Genomic DNA, 23,253 nt, shown 5'->3' on the forward strand with positions numbered 1-23,253 from the left:
ACAGAACCATTACATATGAGACCACCCAGTGAAGTCATTAAAACTCTCCACACCTTTACTATCTGCATCGTGAGAGTGATCTTATCAATATATCAATAGTTTTCAGAAAATAATATATATTATACAGTAATGATCACTTGATGGATTTGACGCAAATGCTTAAACAATAGGGACAACTTTCACTTCTTACTTGTAACGTAACATACTAAATTGTTATATTATATATGACATTTTATAGAAACATCACACTTCTTCACCCAGGTAAACTTGTACAAAAGTTAAATTATAGAAACATCCCTCTTCTACATCCAGGTAAACTTATGTAAAAGTTATATTATAGAAACATCATTCCTTTACATCCAGTTAAACCTATATAAAAGTTATATTATAGAAAAACCACTCCTCTATATACATGTAAACTTATATAAAAGTGATATTATAGAAACATCACACTTCTACATCCAGGTAAACTTATATAAAAGTGATATTATAGAAACATCACACTTCTACATCCAGAAAAACTTATATAAAAGTTATATTATAGAAAGATAACACTTCTACATCCAGGTAAACTTATATAAAAGTGATATTATAGAAACATCACACTTCTACATCCAGGTAAACTTATATAAAAGTTATATTATAGAACATCATTCCTTTACATCCAGGTAAACTTATCTAAAAGTAACATTATAGAAACATCACACTTCTACATCCAGAAAAACTTATATAAAAGTTATATTATAGAAACCTCACTCTTCCACATCCACATCACTGCAGCTGGTGAATCCTCTTTTAAAGAAGAATTTCGCTTCTTATTATCTGAGACGATCCAACAGCGCCATCTATGGACGTGAAGCGGCTCCTGCTCCTGTGAGCCCTGCCTGACACACCGTCCTCTCACCGCCGCTGCCAAACACAGCACAGGCCGGGGCCAGCGTCTGTCTCCGCCGCCGGATCAGCTACATCGCCGACATGTCCGACATGGAAGACGATTTCATGTGCGACGATGAGGAGGACTACGACCTGGTATTTGAGACCGAATTGAAACGAAGCCTCCATGTTTGTGTTTCGCTGGGCGCTAACTGCACAGTGCGGGCTGGGGCTAGCTGTTTAGCTAGTTAGCTTGTCGGCTATTATTAAGCTGAGGGCGGATGACTGTCGTTAGCCTCCTAGCGGGCTAACGGCAGTTGGCTATCGCCGCTAGGCTACCTGGCTACTGTTAATAAACAACAACCGAGCCGGGAAGCTATTTTAGTGTTTGTGCTATTAGCCGTTTATGTGTCACTGTCCAGTCAACAACAACAAGCTGGTTAACACGCCCTGGTAGTGGATAGAAAGACTGTTTGACACGATTAGCGGTGTGTTAGCTAGCTAAGAGTTACTGGTGTGTGTTATTCACGAACGTGCATGTGCTCCAACAACAGGAATACTCAGAGGACAGCAACTCGGAGCCAAACGTGGACCTCGAGAACCAGTACTACAACTCGAAAGCCCTGAAGGAGGATGATCCCAAAGCAGCGCTCAGCAGCTTCCAGAAGGTGGGGTGCTGGTGCTGCCTAACACAACATGTTGTCTGTCACTGTGTGTGTGTGTCTGATGGGACTTGTGTTGACAACTCTCGATCTCGTGCCCTGCTCAGGTGTTGGAGCTGGAGGGAGAGAAAGGAGAATGGGGATTCAAAGCGTTGAAGCAGATGATCAAGATCAACTTCAAGCTGGTATGCCACGCAACATGTGCTGTTGAAGTGAATGACTATGTGATGAGTGATTGTTTTCCCGTGTATCTTGACCCTGCAGACCAACTTCCCAGAGATGATGAACCGGTACAAGCAGCTGCTTACGTACATCAGAAGTGCCGTCACCAGGAACTACTCGGAGAAGTCTATCAACTCCATCCTGGACTATATCTCTACCTCTAAACAGGTATAAACATGAGACCGAGTAAAACCAAGATACTTGGAGAATCAATTATTTGAAATGCTTAATTGTGTTTCCCATGTTGCCAGATGGACTTGCTACAGGAGTTCTATGAAACCACACTTGAGGCTTTGAAAGATGCAAAAAATGACAGACTGTGGTTTAAAACGAACACAAAGGTACACACAGGTTCTTCACTGGTTCCAGTTGATCTCACATCATCATTTCCCAGGAAAACATGTGCTGAGAAATGCTGTTTTTCATTCCCCCCTGTAGTTGGGGAAGCTGTACTTGGAGAGGGAAGAGTATGGGAAACTGCAGAAGATCCTTAGGCAACTTCATCAGTCATGTCAGGTAATTGGGTCATTATTACAATTTTTTTTTATTGAACATGCAATAACGTCTTGATTTAACTTGATATGAATAATTGCTATTTTGAATTCCTCATTATCTAATAGGTGATTGCTCTGTTTTTATATGACATGCAGACAGATGATGGGGAGGATGATCTGAAGAAAGGCACACAGCTGTTGGAGATCTACGCTCTGGAGATCCAGATGTACACAGCACAGAAAAACAACAAGAAATTGAAAGCCCTGTATGAGCAGTCACTTCACATCAAATCTGCCATTCCTCACCCGCTCATCATGGGAGTTATCAGAGGTACAATAGTGTACGTGTAGCTTTGTGTTGTGATAGTCACTGTTGTGGCTGTTTGCTGAACGACCTGTTCTTGTTCGCTCCCAAACAGAGTGTGGTGGGAAGATGCACCTGAGGGAGGGGGAGTTTGAGAAAGCTCACACAGACTTCTTTGAGGCCTTTAAAAACTACGATGAGTCCGGAAGCCCACGAAGGACAACATGCCTGAAGTACCTGGTCTTAGCCAACATGCTGATGAAGTCAGGAATAAACCCATTTGACTCTCAAGAGGTATAAAGTTTGTTTTACATGTTTACTTTTGCATGATCTACAAGAATATGAAACAAGAGAAAAGACGACTAGTTGCCTCATAAGTTTGTGCAGCCTGCAATTTGGATAAATTAATGAACTGCTGAATGTATATGAAGTTTTCTATGTTCCATTTATATTGTTTCCCTGTTCTTTTTTTCCTCAAAGGCCAAGCCATACAAAAACGACCCAGAGATCCTAGCAATGACAAACTTAGTAAGGTAAGCATGCAGTTTGGTGAGATGGCATTTGTTCGTAACACAATTATTCTCTTCTATGTGTTGTAACATTTCATACTCTGCATTGACTGTGCATCTTCATATCACAACCGACTATTATTATAATACTATTATCATTATATTTTTTCTAATTTTATTGCATTGCTAGAAGAAAGTCTGTGACTCAAGCATTTCACTGCCAGCGACTGCTTAATGTTATTGTTCTGCATTTGATAATACAAATCTTGAATCTTGAATCCAGATGAGGAGCCTCATGTTATTGTTCCTTGGTGAAATCATACAAATGGACCCACAATGCAAACAATGAAAACTGCTCCTTTTGTGTTTTGAATAGATATGTTCTCTCTCTGAAATAGATTATTGACTTTAAAGCCTTTGGTCAGTGTTTCATCTGGACTTCTCATTCCCTTTGTCCAGATTGTCTCCTAGTTTAACAGCTTGCTTCTGTGCAGATGTACGGACCTTATATTGCCTTCCTAGTCATTTAATAGCCAGGAATCCACACCCAAAACTGTGATAAGAATAGTGTATGCATACAATGATGTGTTTGGATGAGAGTTGTTCTGTGGCTCGCGGATCACAATGTACAGACTATAACAACACTGTCTGTTTTTCCTTTCCAGCGCCTACCAGAACAATGACATTACTGAATTTGAGAAAATTTTGAAAACAAATCACAGTAACATAATGGACGACCCCTTCATTAGAGAGCACATAGAGGGTGAGTGGCGACCGGGACCTCAGTCCACCTCTTCAATACATATGTTGAAAAAGTGCTCTCTTTTTAGAGTGTTGCTGATTGTGCGATGTTGTGTTGCAGAGCTCCTGAGGAACATTAGAACTCAAGTACTTATCAAACTCATCAAACCCTACACAAGAATACACATCCCTTTCATTTCTAAGGTAAGTCTCCATCATCAAAAATATGTCCTGCACAGTGACCTTATGTTGTCTTCACTCTTTGATCACATTCTCTTTGATTATAATTAGACAATATTTGCACTTGAGGCCATTGCACATTGTGGAGCCAGATTTAGTTTTCTTCAATTTGTGTAACATTGAGATTTGGTGTTTTTTTTGTTGAGATTTTTGTGAATTTCTCTAAAAATAATGCAGAGATATTTATGATAATAAATCAGGCATAGGCAGATGATCTTGAAAACGCTTTTTTCAACACATTTATTTATTACTTAACAAAATGACATGGTTTAATTTCTCCATGGGTCTTTTGTTAGCACAATGTTTACCTCAGGATTGGCAGTGTGTTGAACTTCTTTAATATTAAATAAGACTAGTTGATCTATTTCTTTACACATTTGAGGATGAGTCTGATTTGTTGTTGTGTTTCAGGAGCTGAACATTGACGTGTGTGATGTGGAGAGTTTGCTGGTCCAGTGTATCTTGGATAAGTAAGTTTCTCTCTCACGTTATTGCTGAGAAGTCTAAGAGATTTAATAACCTCCTTCCTGTAAAGAGTTTTATTTCCTCATAGCAGGAATCATTTTGTCCAGACGGTAGTGAGAAAAATGTCTTGCAAGGGAAAGCAGCAGATCACTCTCACTTCATAAGTACTGAAACTGTTTAGAGAAATATTTACCTCATCAGTTTTACATTTGGCCATAATGCTATGCGATGATGAAGGGATTGTGTTTTCATTATTACCACTCATTGCTAAGCACTACACAGGTCCCAAGAACCTCTGCCTAGTGCAAAGTGAGCGCAGGTCAGCTGGGGAGCGAGGTGGGAGGACAATGGTCATGCAATGTGCACCTAGGCCATTGATTTGCAAAGACAGAAATGAATGATGCAGTCAAGTGGGTTAAACCCGAGTTAAAAGTGCAGCCGTCTGCCGGTGCTTCTACAGTGTGTAGTTCTGGTTGTACAGTCTTACTGCTACCTGAAGAAATGTTGTTGTTTTTATTTATGCATTGTCTCACATTACAGTAAGCAGCCAGATCAGATTTTAGCTGCTTTCAGATGTGCCCTGGTCTCTGCATAATCTCCTGAAATTGAGAATACAACAAGAAATAATGTGGAAGATTCACCGTGAGCGAGTTGGGACCTTGATGATGTTTCTAACATGTGATGGACGGAGAACTGAAAGAAAACAAAATAGTAACATCTGTGGATGAAAAAAAAACAAAAAACATAAACATAGAAGACGATCATGTCAACATGAAAAGACAACAAGAATTAAGAGCTTTGAGGGAATATGGGTTGACACGTGTTGATGTAAACAAAACACTAATCTCTGCAGAGGCATTGACATGTCATGTCCTGCATGCTGCCCCCCCCCACACACACACACCCACACACACCTGAAAACACTGGGAATTTTCCAGTTGTGAACATGTCAGACCAGTGAGTCTCCTGCTGCTTCATGTGGAAAAGTGAAACTCCAGAGAAAATCAAGACCTTATTATTGTAGACATTTTTTTTTTTTTTTTTTTTGAGTTTCCGAGTTCATGTCCGAAAACCTTTTCTGTGTAAATACAGGAAGCTTAACAATGCACTTTTGATTTAATCTAATATTCCAATTCAACATGTGTGGCCCTGCTGCTCACTCTCTGTTCTTCTCTCCCTCAGCACAATCCACGGCCGCATTGACCAAGTTAACCAGCTACTAGAACTGGACTACCAGAAGAGAGGGGGGGCTCGCTACACAGCTTTAGACAAATGGACAAATCAGCTGAACTCTCTGAACCAAGCCATCGTTAGCAAGCTCACATGATGGCCTGTACAGCCCGGAGACGAGGAAAAATGGCATGTTTGAATACATCCATAACGTATGCTACTGTGCTTCTTCCAGTAAACCCCTCTGAGACAAGACACACAGCACAGGTTTAAAAATGCCAACGAGTCGAAGGAGACTTGAGAACCACCAGACGTGTGTTGTTTTGTCCCGATGAGAGGAAATCACCGACACTTATTTTTGTTTTTTCATGTTTCCCGATTGGCAGATCCATGTGCAACACACAAAAATGTTTCAGTTCTGTACAAAAATTAAAAAAAATACTTAAAAAAAACATTAAAAGAGTCCAGAATGTGTATGAAAACGTGTACACAGTATTTAATGTATACTGTTGGTAATAAACAGATTTCTTCTCAGCACTAAAAAGGATTCAGCTGCCTTTGGACTGTGTGACGGGATGAACGTGGAGTTGAATAAAAACTGTTTTTAACTGATGAACGAGCCGCAGAGACATTTTTCTTTCGCTTTGACTCGAGTCCCTGTGTCCCTGTGATGTTTTACAGCCACACGCATGACGCTCATGCATATTTCTGAAGCCAATAAAAACAAACGCACGCACACACACCCACAACAACGCTTTCTGGGCTTGAGCGGCTTCCGTTCCAGGTGACTCCCATTTCCACAGTGACAGCAGTTTGCTCCGCGACCACAGGCTGGTCCGAGATCCGCCAGCTGACGCAGCAGCAACAGCAGCAGTTTGCAGGGGGAGACCGACCCTCGAGCCCCCGGTGATCACCACCAGCAGCACCAGCAGCACCATCGCCCTTATTATCGTTTCTGTCGACGATGGAGAAGTTAAAGCGACCCAGCTCCTGACGTCCACCCTGTGGCCGATGAAGGTTCGCGGCGGCGAGGCTGACTGACATGGACGCGAGTGACAACAAGGTGAGAGTTTATTTTAACATCATTTTTCTTTTCTGTTAGCTAACATGTTAGCTTGTGGTGGGTGTGGGGTGGGGGGAAGAGGGAAGGTAACGTTAGTTATAAGCCGCCGAGGCCCAATTCTCCTTTTGTCGTGCACGTAATTAATATAACAACTTCTCTGGTGTTGACTCTACAACCAGCCGTGTTGCGTACATTACATTTAAATAAGCTAGTTTGGGGTTATGTAGCACAACAGGGAGCAGCGACACTGTTATTCCATTGGGCTAGCGAGCTAACATTGAAACAGCTAACGGTACCCGCAGCTCAGTGTGAAATACAAAAAACGGACAATGGATTTATTTCCATTGGTTACGTTGCACGTGTGTTTATCCTCTTCTTAAAAAAATAAAGACAAGTGTAATTTCATGACAACATTCACGCGAGTTAAACCCTTTAAAAGCGAGTCTGCGTGTAAACGTTAGCTTCCCTCCAGCTAGCTTTCGTGCTTGCTAGCTAGCTGGAGCTAAGCAGCCCAGCTGTCATGTTCACGGCGCAGCTCGTGTGTTCAGCTTTTTTGTGTTTGAATGTGACCGTATGGAAAAAACCGGCCCGGGGAGAGAGACAGGGAGATTCCACCAAGAGGTTTCAATCACAGCAGGAATGTGTAGCCGGAGAAGAGGTGTCGATGGGGCGGAGAGGTTTCATGACCGACACGGGAGGAATGTCTGGTTCTTCTGCATGTATGACATTCCTGCGACGCTGCTCGCCATGCAGGAAGTTTTGCCTGTGCTCGGTTTGTGTCCAGCAACATGTTAAATCGATGAGTCTACACACAGGACAGGCTGCATCAAAACATGTGTTGTCTACTCCCAGATTGCAGATTAGTATCTACATGCAGTTGAAGCCAACAAAAACAGTTCTGCTGCATGAAGATTATTAGGTCATCTGTGTTTTATTATTTTATAATTATTGTCTTTTGTCCTCCATATTTATACAACTGAAGCTTTTTCAACATCTATCTATTGCATTATCTACGCTCCTTATCCTTCGAGGGAGCTGGAGACAATCCTAGTTTGCCCAAAAGCAACAGCATTTAAAACTACTTCCTCATAAATTATCCTGAATTTGTGCCAACTCCTCTCAAACCAAACCTCACAGCCTGGAGGTAGGAGTCATTGCAGGACTGTTGGATCAGACTGCAGTAATTTATTTGGTAGTAGGTGTTCCTAATAAACTGCATCTGCATGCTCCTGTACGTATACAGCCAGCCTGCTGCTCTTGTACAGAGGCACAAGTGTATGGTGGTGGTACGTGGAAAGCAACTGGTGTGAAAACGCATGGACAAACAGAGGCTTGTGAGATCAGTAGCCCCCAGTTGAACATCCATCCCCCCGAGTTCTGTCATCCCCAGCGGATGCACATCTGGGTTCTGACCTCATTGTCTTTTTCACAATCGCAGCTATTCTCACCGACACAGAGATGCACAGAGACTCATGGTTGAATCAAGAGATTCGTCCTTGGACCGCACTCAACCTCTTTCTTCAGAACTCTAGTTCTCTAATTAGTCAGATTTCTCCGTTCACAATTCAAGATTCACCATTAGTGTGCGACTGTGCACGTCGCCTCCATGCTGCGGCTTGGTATGTAATTAGCTTATCCTTTAGCACTGTCCCTACTTTATCCTCTCAAACATAATCCTATAACAACAGCCTATCAGCCATACTTTGCCATCGTACAGGTTCAGACCAACCGCTGTGGCGTTAAATCCCTCTGGTCATATCAGTCCAAGCATCTGTTATTAATCTATTGTACTTATAAAAAAAACTGTATTTATATTTGTATTTTATTTTGTAGTGAACTGGCAAAACAGATTCCATGACTTTTTTTTTTTTTTTTTGGTAGGATGGATTCCTATAGATCACCTAAGGAAAACTGAGGGATCCACCCACAGTCAGTAGCAGTGGAAAACAATAGCTGTCTGTCTGACATCCACTGGCCGCACTGTTCCTCTATTCATGCATCCCGACCACTGTTTCAGAAGTGAGGGGGCGTCTTTGTACTCTAAACCCTGTCACCTCTCCTCATCCTCTGCAGAATAGTAGATTATCTTGAATGGGACCTCTCGCACAGAGCTGCTATCTCGGGGTAGACCAGTGTCAACATCATGTTAAGTGAGGATCACTGAGAGGTGTGAAAGTAGCTTCTAGACGGATAGCAGTGTTAAAAGACTGTTAACAAAACAAAACAAGAAAGTTGTGTTATTTTCGGGCATGGCAAAAATGCTTCAATTTTTTGAAGTTTTATGAAATGATCAACTCTTTGATAATCCCTATAAAGCGAGAAAATTTAGGATGTCTCATTTCTATATATACTTAACTGTGTCATCAATCCATCCAAAACCTGATCTCTAATCTTTGACCTTTCTCTCTACTCTATCATTTGTTTTCAACAACAGTCTGAGTGTTGGCTTGATATGATCAACCTATAAATCTTGACAAGCATAAAACTAGACTGACCAGAAGAAGACCACACGTCTGTGCACACTGACTTAATGAAGTCATTATTGCGCCTTTGGCTTTTTGACTGAATTGCTTTAATGATTTTTTGATTTGATATTTTTTGATTCCCCTGATACCTTCAACTCTTTATAAGGGCTTCAGAAAGAGATATATGTTTTGCTCTAATCGGTCACTAGTGTTGATTCAATTTAATTTGAAGACTCTTGGCATTTTCTGCATATCCTCATCCAGAGTTATGGATGGGAGCAGTTTAAACACTAGATGTTAGATGTCAGGGTCTTCCATCTCTGCTAAGTCCTTCATTTGATGAAACAGTTTTTGCTTCCATAACACGTCTGAGCCTGTTATTAGTCCCTTGTTGTGGCACTTAAAAACAGAATAATTAAAGCCTCAAACTAAATCTTTAATTCTACATCTACTTTCACCTGTTACATCACTAGTTTTCAGTGCAGCTACAATTTAGCAGATTTGACCATATATAAAATTAGCAATCTTTCCTTTTTGGCTTTGAGGTACAGAGTCTCATGTTAACATATTAAAATGAAGCTGTTTCAGTTGCGAAAGTCGTTCTTTGACTTGTTGTGTACTTAACTTACATCCTTGGGCAGTACTTGTACTGCCCAACTGTACTTGTCAGTTATGTCACTAGACGCTTAAACCAGTTGTAGGCAGACTGTGAACAAACTGGAACAGAATGAGGAAATGCATTGTCCTAAATAAGTGAGAGGCTGCACAGCTCTTTCTGTCCCTGTCAGACATTCAGGACCCTCAACATTCTTGGGCTCAGAAAGATTGTGTCAGGCTGTTGTAGTTTTCTGTGTTTTTGAGAGCTGATGTTGGAAAGTTTTGTCTTAGACCTATTTTGATTTTAAGGCCTATCTGACAAACTTACCTATTTTACAACCCAAACTAAAACACCCTACAACTGTCCCATTTGTTAGATCAGGAATGCCAATAAGATTAATTCAATACTATCAAGTGTTGTCTCACATCGATAAAGATATGGAGAAGGCAAAAAAAGGAAGCAGAGAGTGTTGTGATTTACTTGGGCAACTTTATATCAGCAGTTTGACAGATAGGTCTGTGCTCCTACTCTCATAATGTCAGCTGAGATTGGCTCCAGCCTCCCCTCGACCCTCAACAGATAAGCAGTGTAGCCAATGGATGGATGTTCTGTGCTCCTTGCCGTCGCTCATGGTGTGATCCTAATGGCGGTTCATTTGGATCTTTGCAGGATGTGAAGCTTTCAGCCGAAGTGGAACCATTCATCCCACAGAAGAAAGGTCTTGAAGGAACCCTGGTCAGCATGAGTCTTTCTGGAGAGGCCGGTGGTGGAGGAGGGAGCGGAGGTATCGGTGGAGGAGGAGGAGGAAGTAGTGGAGGGGTGGAAACCACTCCCATACCAAGCTACCTCATCACCTGCTACCCTTTTGTCCAGGAGAACCAAGCCAACAGGTACTGTTTCTCTATCGGGGGGGGGGGGGGCACGGCACTCTCGCTCTGGTTAAAGATAATGTTGGAATGGACAATGCAAAAATATAGTCATTCCCTGTGGAATTGTGGGAAGTCTGGTGCCCCCATTTTGAACTGCCCAAGAACACCGTCTCTCTTCTCGATCTATTTTCAGCATAACTCTTTGTACTATAATAAGAAGAAGAGAACGCCTTGTCCTTGATGTTGTGCTCCACTAAAGAGATCACGATAACAGCCTTTAAACAGTGTACTGAGTGAAAGCCATTAGATTGCTCTGTTGTTTAAGACTGCTTAATTATGAATGGAAACCTCCCCAGAGTTCCAGAGTTTACACGGAAGCCCATTTTGTGTTTCCAGTGGCTCTTTCTTTGTCCAGAGTGATCTGCTATATCCTGCACACATCCGCTCCTTTGTTTCCTTCCCCACAATTTGAATGCAAGGAAATAACCCACTATAGTAAGCCGGCTGTGAAAATATCTTCTGGATCCTTATCGAGAGCTTGCTCCATACTACTCGACACTCCCACACTCACCAACCATTACACACATCACGGGCACGGCCTCTGTCTTCCTAAATAAACTTTAATCTTATTTTGTGGCGCACAAAAAAAGTCTCCCCCGCGTTATTGTTGTGTTGGTTTAGAAGGAAACAATCTGAAAATTGTTTTGATTAAGTAACACAAAGTTTCAGAAACCTTTGAACTTTGTCAATTGGGTATTTGTCAATACAAAGTCTGAATTGACAGAGTGTATATTGAATCTCTTCCTGTCTCACATAATACAGGCATATAGTGCAGACTTACAGTAATGTATAACAATTGACAGCTTAATACTGTAGTTATGTATTAAAACAATATGACCTTTATCACAACCTCAACTTTATAGTTTTGTTCAGTCTTGTGTGTTAATTTTAACTTTTTCCAATTAAGAACAATTACATTTTTTAAGGGCCATACCTAACATTAACTTTATCCATGCACATTCCTTCTCGCCTTTGAAACTCATCCTGTTGAGAATGTTTCTGAGCTTGAATGCTGCTCCAGATTGGCCTTTTCATAACAATGACTGTGTGAAAATGACATGTCTTTTATTTATTATGTCCATTTGTCTTGGAAGGCTCATAATTCCACATCTTCTTTGGTGTTTTGGCAGTCACCATGATGACGCATTTAACACGTGTGGGTTCTTTCACCCAGAACGTCACAGTCTTCATGTCCTGATTTACTGGAGGACAGATAAGGTCAATGTTTTATGGGAGGACACTTTGGATTTGACTTGGACGGCTTCTCAATCGCCCAGCTTCCTCCAATTATTAAATTTCATACAGTCAGCATTTTCAAAGCACAGTCTTCAAGAAATATTTGAGGAAATTAACTTTAAAACTCTGCTGTTTCACAGGCAACATCCGATGTATAATGGAGGGGAGCTGCGCTGGCAGCAGCCTAACCCTTCCCCTGGTGGACCGTACCTGGCCTACCCCATCTTGTCCTCCCCCCAGCCTCCTGTATCCAACGAGTATGCTTACTATCAGATTATGCAGGCTCCCTGCCCACCTGTCATGGGCTTCTATCAGCCCTTCCCTGGCACCTACACGGGTCCTGTGCAAACTGGAGTAATCAACCCAGTCTCAGCAGATGTCGGGGAAAGGCCACTAACTCTGGGACCAGCATATGGGATGGCCAGCCAGAGGGGGAGAGGCATGGTCAGATCTAGCATTCTCCCAAAGGTACAGAAGGTCCAAGCCTTATCGTGACACTGTCACATGAACGTCATAGGACAATTGTTTCTTCTCATCCTCACAATATGTCGTCAGTAACCCTGCCTCTTTTTTCTCCCCTGTAGCAACAGTTGGGTGTGTGCCAGGCTGCAAGAGGTCGTCGGCCTCCAACGAGGAATGTAGCCGTGCAGAAGGAGGTGTGCACCTTGGGGCCCGATGGTAGAACCAAGATCGTCATGCTGGTTGATGCAGCACAGCAGACCGGTAAAAATACTGTGGCAACAAGTAAATACACATTTAAGTGCCTCCTTGTAGGGTAAATCAAAGCTTTTTAACAGAAAAGTTTATTGCCAGGTTCAGTGTTTTTCTTGAGTCCTGCAGCTCAAAGGAAGTTCAGGCGCCAAACATTCATCTTGCAGCTTTACCTTTCAACAATTAATTATTCCTACCAGCAAAGCACAATGCAGCCTAGAGCAGTCACCGGTCTTACAGGTTGATGATGCCTGTGCTTAAGTTCATGAAAGACCTGGAATGCAGAGTTTCCAGTCAGAAGGATTGACATGTGCAGCTCATGATGTAATCTGTGTCATCTCTGCTGCCGAGAAACCAGAGCCTGTGTAAATAGCTTTGGTATTTATGATTTAATGTCACATGAAAAACATCATACAGTTAACTCCAGGTCAAAGTCTGTGTTCAGTGAGTCTCTGTGGATTAATCTCCAGCAAGTATAATTATTTTGAACTTACTTGCATGTTAATTATTATTCCACTCTGTCACACCGTGCAACGAGTTGACTTCAGTTCTAGTTTCTCCTCCCTTGCCCTCAGATTTCCCAGGTGAGGTGTCAGGGCGATGTGCTGCTGAGCGAGCCAGTCCTCTGCTTTGGAAGAACCGAACAAAGAGAAGACGGGCGTCCCATCCAGCTGAAAACTTCAACGAGCAGGGCACCTGTGAGGCAGATATAGACAGTGACAGCGGATACTGTAGCCCTAAACACAACCAGGCCGCAGGGGTAACACAACGACCAGCAGAGCATGCAGCAGCACCTTCGGTATGTGAGCTACTAACCATCAGCCCCAGATCCAACACATTTTGAAGAAATTGTTTTTACCTAATACTCCTGTAAATTAATTATGCTTCAGAACAGAAGTGTTTTCATTCTGGTTTGGAGCAACGCTAAAAATTCACAGTAAATATGTGAAGCACAAAATAAGAATAGTTGGACAGATATCAAGTCAGGAAGTAGCAAGTACAATGAACAGGAACTATAGCCTCAGTTATACAATGTATTTTAGACAAAAACTAAATATGTGGACACTAGTTAAAAGATCAATTTAAATCAATTCCTTTTGCTCACTTCCACGTCACTTATTTGCAAAAAATCTATTTATAATTTAGACGTCATACACATATTTGGAAATTTAAACAAAGCTTCTGCTATGATGTTTCTTTGCTCTCTACAAAGCAAGTAGTCATGGATTTGTATGATAGGTGGACTTACCCTAGATTATATCTGTGTGTGTTTCTAAATTTAATTTCACTTGAGTCACAGCCTGAGCATTTGTCTCTATAATACCCAACTTCATAACAGGTTCTGAAGTAATGATGCTTGATGTCATTTTCACCTGGCAGAAAAACTAGGACATACCACAACACACAAGACTTAATCCTTAAACTAGCTTTGCCTTCATATTGTTACTGACATGTTTAACATACACAAGATGTATTAACTCATCTAAACCCTTTGTGTGTCTTATAGGGAGTAGAGGCTGGTGTTATGACATGTAAGTTTGAACAAGGTGTTCCAATCTTTCCATTCCTCATATCCTCACATCATGCTTTCATAGCCATTGTTATAATGCCCCCTGTATCTAATGACTTACAGATTCATTTTTCTTTTACCTGAGAGTCGCTGTTGTTCTTTTTATCTGGTAGCAGATACCTGGGTGAATGTAGCCTCACAGGCGACGCCAAAGTCCTGGGGGGACAGGAACGGCCAGTTTCACAGAGCGGAGCAGAGGAAGAATCCTGAACAGAGAAACTTCTCACAGGTAAAGTCGATCCCACTGGAGTAGACACTGAGTAAAAGACTGAAAGTCACAGAGCAAGTCCCCATTCAACTGTGGGGAACAGAGTCCAAATGATGATAATGGGTTTAAGAAACAAAAAAACACACTAAGACAACAAATATACAGCAGTTTAGTTACAACTGAAGACAATAGTGTCAAAAGAATAAATAGAAAAGTGAACAAGAAGGCACTGAAGTTTAACAGTCAGACTTTTTCCTATTGTGGTTTTGACTTCAAAAACATGATGTGCCATATTAGCATATTTTGATTGCCAAAATTATGATTCTTGTGATTATCTCTGACAACCCTGAAGATTTTATAAATGCTAATCATACAGTATATTTAGCATTAATCATTAGCATAGTGTTGTTTAGGTGGCATGTGAAGTTCAAATATTTCAGACTAATATCCAGTCTCACATCCCTGAAGTTTGAGCATCCATCAACACTTAAAAAAACATATTCAGTTCATACTTCAGTTACATAAAAATACACAGAGGTTGTTGAATAGCAGAATCCTGTCTGACTCCTCTTTTCTCTGCCTTTCAGGATTTCCACAGTGGTTATCCAGGGCGTTTGCCACCCAACCAGTCAGAACAAAGACTGCAGCCAGCAGCGGCCACTGGCACTGAGCTCACTCCAGAGCCCCTCTACTTTGAGGTCAGCGAAGGTTTCTTGTGAATTTCATTTCAATGACTCGCTGTTAACATCAGAGGTTTATGTTAGGTTCTCGTACATAATGTTATCTACTTTGTCAGGATGAAGATGAGTTTCCAGATCTTCCTTCTGGAGGAGCTGTCAGACGTAGCACCAAACCCGAAGCGGCCCCAGCCCAGATACACACGCAACCCAAACTGCCCAAAAACCTGGTAAGAGAAAGTGCCTCATGAAAAAGTTCTCAGTATAATTACTATTTGCAGAGTAGTGTTGTCACGATACCAAAATGTAGGTTTCGATTCCAAGTCATGAATTTCAATAGCGATATTTTTTCAAAACTATTTGTGAAAAAAAAAAGAGTTGCTCGGTCTGAGCAGTTGTCTCCAGACTACTGTATTAAACAAGAAATGGGTTAGAATGTAAATAAAGCGGCAAAAAGCTTGAGTAACTATTTTGTTTTAAACCACTAGAAGCTTGGAAACTAGCATTAGCTGCTGGCACTGACAGTACTTGTGTTGACTGCTCCTCTTGGTAACTTCACTGTTACTGCAAATGGGGCCTTTTTGAAATTAATAGCAAGGTGTGGTGCCCCTGGCATATTGTGATCAATGTGGATGGGATGTTAATATCAGACAGGGAAGTCTAATCATTGACATTTGGGACCTTTAGACCCATACTAAACACTCGCTTGTGTCTCTACATGCATCACAGCTGGATAACCTACCAGAAAACTCTCCGATCAACATTGTGCAAACACCAATCCCCATCACCACGTCTGTTCCCAAGAGGGCCAAGAGCCAGAGGAAGAAGGCTCTGGCTGCTGCCCTGGCCACTGCACAGGAGTACTCTGAAATCAGCATGGAACAGAAGAAATTACAGGTATTTACCTGTACTATGTCTGCTGGTCATGAGGGTCGGGTTCACACATAACAGTTTGACTCTTTCGACCTGCTGATGCATTTCTGTGCCTTGTTCCTTGTTCCGCTCCGTCCGTCTTGGCCTGTGAATCGATCTCCACTTGTATTTGACTGTTTCAAGGTAGTGAACATGTTCTGTCAATTCTTTCCTCGCCTGGCAGGAGGCATTCACCAAAGCAGCCGGGAAGAAGAGTAAAACCTCTGTTGAGCTGGACCTGGGAGACATGCTGGCAGCTTTGGAGAAACATCAGCAGGCTGTGAAGGCCAAACAAATCACCAACACTAAACCCCTGTCTTTTACAGGTATTTATAGACTATCAGACATTAACTAGTGGCATGAAATAAAAAACATAAAAAAAAACTATATCCCTGCATAAATTTACAATAAAGGGATGCACTGTCTGTTAAGGTAACTGTGACTTGAAATAGCCCCAATTATCGGCTAAAAGATGAACCTCTGTAAACATGGCCCCAGGCACACTCTGCTAACTTCGTCATCCTTTCCTCCAGTTGGAACAACCACTCCATTCCACAGCTCAGGCTTGATCAACGTGCCATCCATGTTGAAGGGTCATCAGCAGCCGTACTCTGCCCCACATAATGCCCTGGATTCCACTGCACCCCGCATCAAGAGGGGGAAGGAGAGGGAGATTCCCAAAGTCAAACGACCAACAGCCCTGAAGAAGGTTGGGGATTTCAGTTGACGTTATAGATTTAGGAGAGGTGGGAGAATGATGCTTTTTAAGAAGCCTTGTTTTTTTACCTTCTGTATTGTAATTCTTTTTTCTAGATCATCTTAAAGGAGCGTGAAGGGAAGAAAGGGAAGACTAGTGTGGAACAAGAGTCCTCAGGCCAGGAGGAACATGGAGATGAGTGTATACGTTTTACTGATGATCTTACACAAGAGCCTGCCTCCCAAGAAGGTGAGGCCGATTCACTATCAAGACACTTCGAAACTATATATTATTATTTTATTAGTTTCTAATTACTTTTTGTCTGTTGTTTCTCCTACAGAGAATGGTCTGAGTGTGCCCAGTGATGCGTCCCTTTCCCCAGCCAGCCAGAACTCTCCGTACAGCATCACTCCGGTGTCCCAGGGTTCTCCTGCCAGCTCTGGGATCGGGAGTCCCATGGCTTCCAACGCGATCACCAAGATCCACAGCCGACGTTTCAGAGAGTAAGTTCACACTCTTATCCCACAACAGGAAAGACCTTTCGTAGGAATCCCTGGTATTAGAAACTCTGAAAAATGCAGAATGTGGTGACAAAAAAAGGGTTTGAGAAGCAAATATTTGTCCCACTCAAAACTCACAGAGCCATGGCTGTGGGTAGCGTACACTGAAAGTTAACTGGTTTTTTTTAGGGCGGAACTGTACAATAAAGAATTGTCGCAGACGACAAGGATGCCTAGCACACTGTCCCTTCTCAGCAAAAATGTATGCCAGTGGTCACAAACACAGCTTTGTCCGTGTGTGTCCTCTGCTGTCGGCCTTTTGTCCCAGCCCACCCCTCTCGAACGGATTTTGCATTTAAAACCTCCAAAAAGCCTCAGTAGCCAAACGCCGCCCCTCAGCTCTGACCAGCCTGATGCTCTTTCCTCAGACCACTCTGTCAACCTTGTGAAAGATATTTTATTTACTACAACAAATTTGTAGAACAAAGTTTTCTGGTGTCAACATGCAGGGAAAGTAATTTTAAGGAAGTCAACAACCATAATGGTGATTGTATTACTTGTTTGGTCTATGAAGCTTTAGAAACGTTCTCACTGGCTTCTTTTGATGAGCCCACACTCTCAAAATTCAAAACTTATTGAAGATGAGAATCCCCAAATCACGATTATGGGAGCGACCACTACACATTACGCTCAGTGTTTCCCAATTAATCACTTACACTGTGGCCGTCTTTCACAACATATTTTGAATACCTCCATGATTTATTGTCCTGTGTCCTCACGTCTTATTTTCTCCACAGGTACTGTAACCAGGTTCTGAGTAAGGAGATCGACGAGAGCGTGACGATGCTGTTACAGGAGCTGGTTCGCTTCCAGGAGCGAATCTACCAGAACGATCCCACCAAGGCCAAGTCCAAACGCCGCCTGGTCATGGGTCTCAGAGAGGTCACCAAGCACATGAAGCTGCAGAAGATTAAATGTGTCATCATCTCTCCAAACTGTGAAAAGATCCAGGCCAAAGGTGAAGAATGTCACAAACCCGTCTTTTGCACCAGCTTCATATTATTGATCAGATTGTCTCACTGTGCTTTGAACATGTTTAAAGCTGCAGAGCAGTTTCACCTAAATCGCCAGCCTCCTTTGACTTTTGAGCGAGTCGCAGCAGCTTGTTCAGCATTCCAGCCTCATCAGTCACACATTAATAGATGCCAGGTTCTGCAGCCCTCTATCCCATTTTAGAAATATCCAAAGCAGCAGGATTTCACTCACTGTCAGTCATTCCCCTGCTTTCCTTTTTGTACATTGGTTTTCTTGAATTTGATTTATTTGAGTAATACTAATTATTTCCTGTGTTTCAGGTGGTTTGGACGAAGCCTTGTACAATGTGATTGCCATGGCTCGGGAGCAGGAGATCCCATTTGTTTTTGCCCTGGGCAGAAAAGCTCTCGGTCGCTGTGTCAACAAACTTGTGCCTGTCAGTGTGGTCGGCATTTTCAACTATTCGGGAGCCGAGGTAACTCACTGCCAGCCAATAAAAGTAAAGTTGTTATAAATTGCTTCTATCCATCCACTCACCCACCCACCCACCCACCTAATCACTCACCTGTACATCTGTCTGATGATATAAAGATATGTCTACATATCACATACAATATAGAGCTGTAGAGACATAGGGACCTTAGAGCAGCTTGTGTTTCTTATTTATTAACTACACCAAGGAGGTTGTTTTCTTTCTGTGACATTGACATTTTCACTTTAGTAAAACATTAGACTTTTACAGTTTTCCGTTTTTTAATTTTTTATTTGTGCCTCTTTGTAACTCGATCAAATCCCTCCACCTCCTTCAGGGTCTCTTCAACCGTTTGGTGTCTCTGACAGAAGAAGCCAGGAAAGCCTATAAGGACATGGTGTCCGCTCTGGAGCAAGAGCAGGCCGAGGAGGCGCTGAAAAACGACAAGAAAGTCCCTCACCACATGGGGCACTCCCGTAACCACTCTGCTGCTTCTGCAATCTCCTTCTGCTCCATCTTCTCCGAGCCCATCTCAGAAGTCAATGAGAAGGAGTATGGTAAGATCCCTCATTTCTGTCTCTCTGCTTTTCATCTTTATCATAGTTCTATATATTATTATATTAAGGGGTATCCTTAATCAGAATTCATCCAATTATTTACTTAATAAAAAGTGTAAGCATTGGATTGTGTGTCTTAAAACTAAACCAGATACCAGATAGTGTCTTGTTGGGACCTCTGGTTTAGTTTTAATCTGTACTAGATTTTGTCATTTATTTTATACAAAACCTTTGCCTGAGAAGTAACTAGCAACTTTATCTGTATTAATGTCCTTTGCTTCGACCCCTGACTGTAATTTAGCTGAGATAAGAAAATTGAGCCTAACAAATGTATTAATTTCACCAGAGACCAACTGGAGGAGTATTGTGGAGACTGCAGATGCTCCGGAGCCTGATGAGGCTGAGCAGAGTCGCCCTGCACCTCCCACAGTCGCCCAGAAGGAGAGTGAGCCGCTGGCAGCCCCCACCATCACAGCTCCGTTGGCCTCCACCGCTCCCCAGTCCAGGGCAGGGCCTATGACGCAGGGTAGCGGTGAGAAGGATGAGGTGCGGGTGGATGATCGGCTGGAGCTGGCCTCACAGCAGAGCACAGAAACGGGCTCGTTGGATGGAAGCTGCAGGGGTCCGCTGAACTCCTCCATCACCTCCACCACATCCACCCTCGTCCCCGGGATGCTGGAAGAGGCAGAGGAAGAGGAAGAGGAGGAAGAGGACTACACCCCTGAACCTATTTCTGTGGAGGTGCCCACCCTCAGCAGCCGCATCGAATCCTGGGTGTCAAAGACCCTGGAAAACCTGCAGCTGGGAAAGAGCCAGGAAAGCACAGAGGACGAGGAGGAGGAAGATGAGGAGGAGGAGGAGGAGGAGGAGGAGAGAGGGCAGAGTGAGGATGAGGAGGACCTCGACTCAGCAGACATCACAGAGACGACGTCGGAGGAGGACCAAGAGCAAGTGGAGGCTAAGAAAGTCACTGGCTGAAACCACTTATCCTCCTCCTCCTCTTCCTCCCTCTTTTCTTACATACAGTCATCCACTCTGTCCTCTGGCTCTCACCCATCCCTCTTCACAGCAACCAGCAGCTTCTCTCCTTTGTCTCTAACCCCTGACACTAGACATAATCTCAGGTATCCAACCAACTGACCAACACTCACACGCATTTAACGTGTCCGAGGAACCGACCGACCAACCTACAGACACACAGGCTCGCAGACCAGCCAACAGCCAACACATTATGAAGGATAGTAGTGACATATATTCTGCCCACAACCTGCTACACTTGAAATCAGAGGGAAGCTTTTGATTCTCCTCCTCTTTAACTGAACTCTTTGAGAGCCGAGGACTTTTCTGGGAGCAAGTGGTGAGCGCTTAAAGAAATGTTGCTGTCAGTAGCTCACAGAGAAGGAAGGTTGGAACCTCTCCGCTCCCATCTTACTTTACACAGAGCCCAGGAAGGTTTACAGCTCTGCAAGTATTAGTGTGTGTGTGCATGGATGCGTGTGTGTGTATGTGTTTACAGACACATGTAGTTTGCAATTCTTTTGCTGTGTTTATTAGTTTTATTTATGTAAATAACATGAGTTTTTCTTACATCACCGAGGGCAGGAGAGACGTGCATTTCCCACGCTACATCCATATCACTACATTTTGGTTTGAAACTCATCCCTGCTACAGATCCACCTGACATCCACACTGCTCCGGCATTTGAGGGGAAACAATGACATAGACCGCTTGCTGATTGGCTCTTTCCAGCCACGACGTAACTTTTGCTAATTCGTCGGGCTCCCGTCACATGACCTGACCCACTTCTAGAAGAAAAAAGCGGCATTAGCCTTGATTATCAGTGTAGAACCACAACATGGCTAATGAATTACATATTAACTGTTGTGTTTGCTAACAGCTGTTGTGAAGTTACAGTCTTCATTTGACAACGTCCTAAATTCCTGATTACTCTGGCTGGTGCGTGCCCAGTGTGTGTGAGTGGTGACGTGATGTGCGTTTGCAGGCATGTTAGTATGAACAGGGATTCAAACTGCTTCTAGAGCCAAAAGGCTTTTTGTGGACAGAGATCGTTTTAGCTTGAAACAACATTTTCCTTCCTAAACGTTGTCGTATGGATGTAGCTCGTATCTCTGCTTGGTTGGTTTTTATTTTTCCTCGCAGAACATTACAGTGTCAGGGGTTCTGTCTTTCTACCAAACCACTCCCACCCATCAGTCTTCTGAGAGTGTTTTCCTTTTTTTAACATTCAAATTAATTTGTTTTCCGTTCTGTATTCAGATGATTCAAATGACGTAACTTCCAAGAAGCGAAACAAGCTTTTGTGTGTATATAACCTCGTCTCGGTGGTTCTACTGCGGTGTGTAATGGTGTGTCATTGATTTGTGAAGCTGTTTGGGGTTTGTGTCCTCGGACTGGGATTGACCTCAGTTCTCATGTGCTGCCTGTGCTTCATAAAAAAAGAAAATGCTCCTCCTCTTCTCCATGGTGGTGTTTGTTCTCTGATTGGGGCGGAGCTCTCTAGCTGTCTCTCACCAACCTCACCTGATTCATCACTGGTGGCAAGTTTAGTGTTGAGCACTGTCGCCTCACAGTGAGAAGGTTCTGCCCATTCCGACCTCTCTGTGTGGGGTTTGCATGTTGGTGTACGCTGCCTCCTGCTCAGTGTCGGATGGGAATGGCTCCTCCTGCGACCCTTAAGGGACAAAATGATCCTTTTAAGTTAAAGTATGCAGTTTGTATTTAAGTTACTCACTGGAGTCATTAACAGCAATATTTAAAGAACTGGGCAAAACAAACAAACACTTAAATCAAATTAACCTAAAGGACTAGCTTGTGTTTACTCGTCTTAATAAAGTTTACAAGTTCCCAAGCCTGTAAAGAAAAAAACATCCGACTTGTTTGGTTTGAAGTGAATCCTTGTAGAGCTCAGTCCCGACTGCAACCGCCAGTTTAAAGTTTCATCACCAGAGCTGAGACGCTCTCTCCTCCGGGTCAGAGTCAAACCAGTCCGCCCACAGTCATGCACATGCTAACCATAAACCCTTGTAAATACAAGTGTACAAAAGAGACTTTGATTTTGCATTGTATCAACAAAAAAAAAACAAAAAAAAATGACAGTCGTCCTGTTCTTAAAGCCATTTGATATTTAGAACATTTTAACAGTTGGAATCCAATTTGATTAAAAAAGGTATTTGACAGTGAATCATGGTGAGATCTCAGCCTGTCTATGATGGTGCGCCGTGTATATGCAGTGTGTCGGGCTGTATGCAATGTGAAGCCTGAGATAGGAGATGACCGTGTCCTGAATGTCTTACTGATGAAAGTATTTCTGGTTTGATTCAAGGTACGCTGTGTGTAGGCTTTTTGTTGCCATGACTTCCATCACAGTGTTTGAAGTATGTTAATTGACAGCAAGTGTGTATTTTGCACTATGTAAATATAGTACTGGTTTAAGGTCTTGTAACTAATGTGAACAACAAAAAAAGACAACAAAAAAACGGTTCGATGAAGTACTTTTTTCAGCGTGTTCCTCGTCTTTATATGGATATTTAAGGCCGTCTCCTTCAGACTGTACATCACTAGCATCATTGTTAGAGGCTGTTTCCCATAATCCTGTTATCGCTCTTAATCTATATGAACAGGTGATTAACATCATTAAAATGTCTGTTTAAGTACATTATTGGATTGTTGCCTCATGCTTTGTTCCTCCGGGAGTTTCATTATGTACAGAAATTAGTTTTCACTGAAGCACCAAAAGTAGTTTGTCTCATTTCAATGTGAGGGTTTGAAGTTGTTTGTTTGTCTATGAGAGTAAAATTGACTATTTTCTGTTTTGGACCTTTTTGAGTAAATAATATTAGATTTATTAATTAGATCAAATCACACTGAGCTCCAAGAAAATGTAATGGCATAAATATGTTTTCTAGGATTTTATTGACAAAAC

General features: G+C 42.5%; 2 protein-coding genes across 10 annotated transcripts; both read left to right on the plus strand.

The window, feature by feature from the left end:
• Nucleotides 1-869: 869 nt before the first annotated feature.
• On the plus strand, nucleotides 870-6,292 carry cops2 (COP9 signalosome subunit 2). Of its 2 annotated transcripts, none has more exons than XM_062406721.1 (13): nucleotides 870-1,029; nucleotides 1,428-1,541; nucleotides 1,643-1,720; nucleotides 1,800-1,925; nucleotides 2,009-2,098; nucleotides 2,196-2,273; nucleotides 2,408-2,582; nucleotides 2,671-2,849; nucleotides 3,036-3,088; nucleotides 3,730-3,827; nucleotides 3,927-4,009; nucleotides 4,457-4,515; nucleotides 5,693-6,292. In XM_062406721.1, the coding sequence occupies exons 1-13, from the start codon at nucleotides 976-978 to the stop codon at nucleotides 5,835-5,837; spliced, it is 1,332 nt and encodes a 443-aa protein (XP_062262705.1). In that variant the 5' UTR covers nucleotides 870-975; the 3' UTR covers nucleotides 5,838-6,292. The 2 variants fall into 2 exon arrangements, with proteins under 2 accessions (XP_062262705.1, XP_062262622.1); XM_062406638.1 differs by having other exon boundaries at nucleotides 1,643-1,718; nucleotides 1,789-1,925.
• Nucleotides 6,293-6,474: 182 nt separating this feature from the next.
• secisbp2l (SECIS binding protein 2-like) lies at nucleotides 6,475-22,986 on the plus strand. Of its 8 annotated transcripts, XM_062407233.1 has the most exons (19): nucleotides 6,475-6,743; nucleotides 8,625-8,762; nucleotides 10,476-10,696; nucleotides 12,112-12,439; nucleotides 12,556-12,715; nucleotides 13,258-13,481; nucleotides 14,190-14,214; nucleotides 14,366-14,481; nucleotides 15,048-15,158; nucleotides 15,257-15,367; nucleotides 15,867-16,034; nucleotides 16,234-16,375; nucleotides 16,583-16,758; nucleotides 16,863-16,995; nucleotides 17,087-17,249; nucleotides 18,044-18,264; nucleotides 18,602-18,780; nucleotides 19,091-19,310; nucleotides 19,657-22,986. In XM_062407233.1, exons 3-19 carry the CDS (start codon nucleotides 10,548-10,550, stop codon nucleotides 20,286-20,288), a joined length of 3,258 nt encoding a protein of 1,085 aa, XP_062263217.1. In that variant the 5' UTR covers nucleotides 6,475-6,743; nucleotides 8,625-8,762; nucleotides 10,476-10,547; the 3' UTR covers nucleotides 20,289-22,986. The 8 variants fall into 8 exon arrangements, with proteins under 8 accessions (XP_062263217.1, XP_062262827.1, XP_062263065.1 ...); XM_062406843.1 differs by lacking the exon at nucleotides 8,625-8,762; XM_062407081.1 differs by lacking the exon at nucleotides 8,625-8,762 and having other exon boundaries at nucleotides 18,602-18,756.
• Nucleotides 22,987-23,253: the final 267 nt, after the last annotated feature.

The sequence above is a fragment of the Platichthys flesus genome, chromosome 1 (assembly GCF_949316205.1).
Source record: "Platichthys flesus chromosome 1, fPlaFle2.1, whole genome shotgun sequence".
NCBI lineage: Eukaryota > Metazoa > Chordata > Actinopteri > Pleuronectiformes > Pleuronectidae > Platichthys > Platichthys flesus.

Bases quoted from the DNA above. Each gene is read 5' to 3' on its own strand.
- cops2 (XM_062406638.1), top strand. From the start codon at position 976: ATGTCCGACATGGAAGACGATTTCATGTGCGACGATGAGGAGGACTAC. The intron at 1,926-2,008 runs GTATAAACATGA...CCATGTTGCCAG, and splicing joins ATATCTCTACCTCTAAACAG to ATGGACTTGCTACAGGAGTT. The intron at 2,274-2,407 runs GTAATTGGGTCA...TATGACATGCAG, and splicing joins AACTTCATCAGTCATGTCAG to ACAGATGATGGGGAGGATGA.
- secisbp2l (XM_062406843.1), top strand. From the start codon at position 6,723: ATGGACGCGAGTGACAACAAG. The intron at 13,482-14,189 runs GTATGTGAGCTA...TGTGTCTTATAG, and splicing joins AGCATGCAGCAGCACCTTCG to GGAGTAGAGGCTGGTGTTAT. The intron at 16,759-16,862 runs GTTGGGGATTTC...TCTTTTTTCTAG, and splicing joins GACCAACAGCCCTGAAGAAG to ATCATCTTAAAGGAGCGTGA.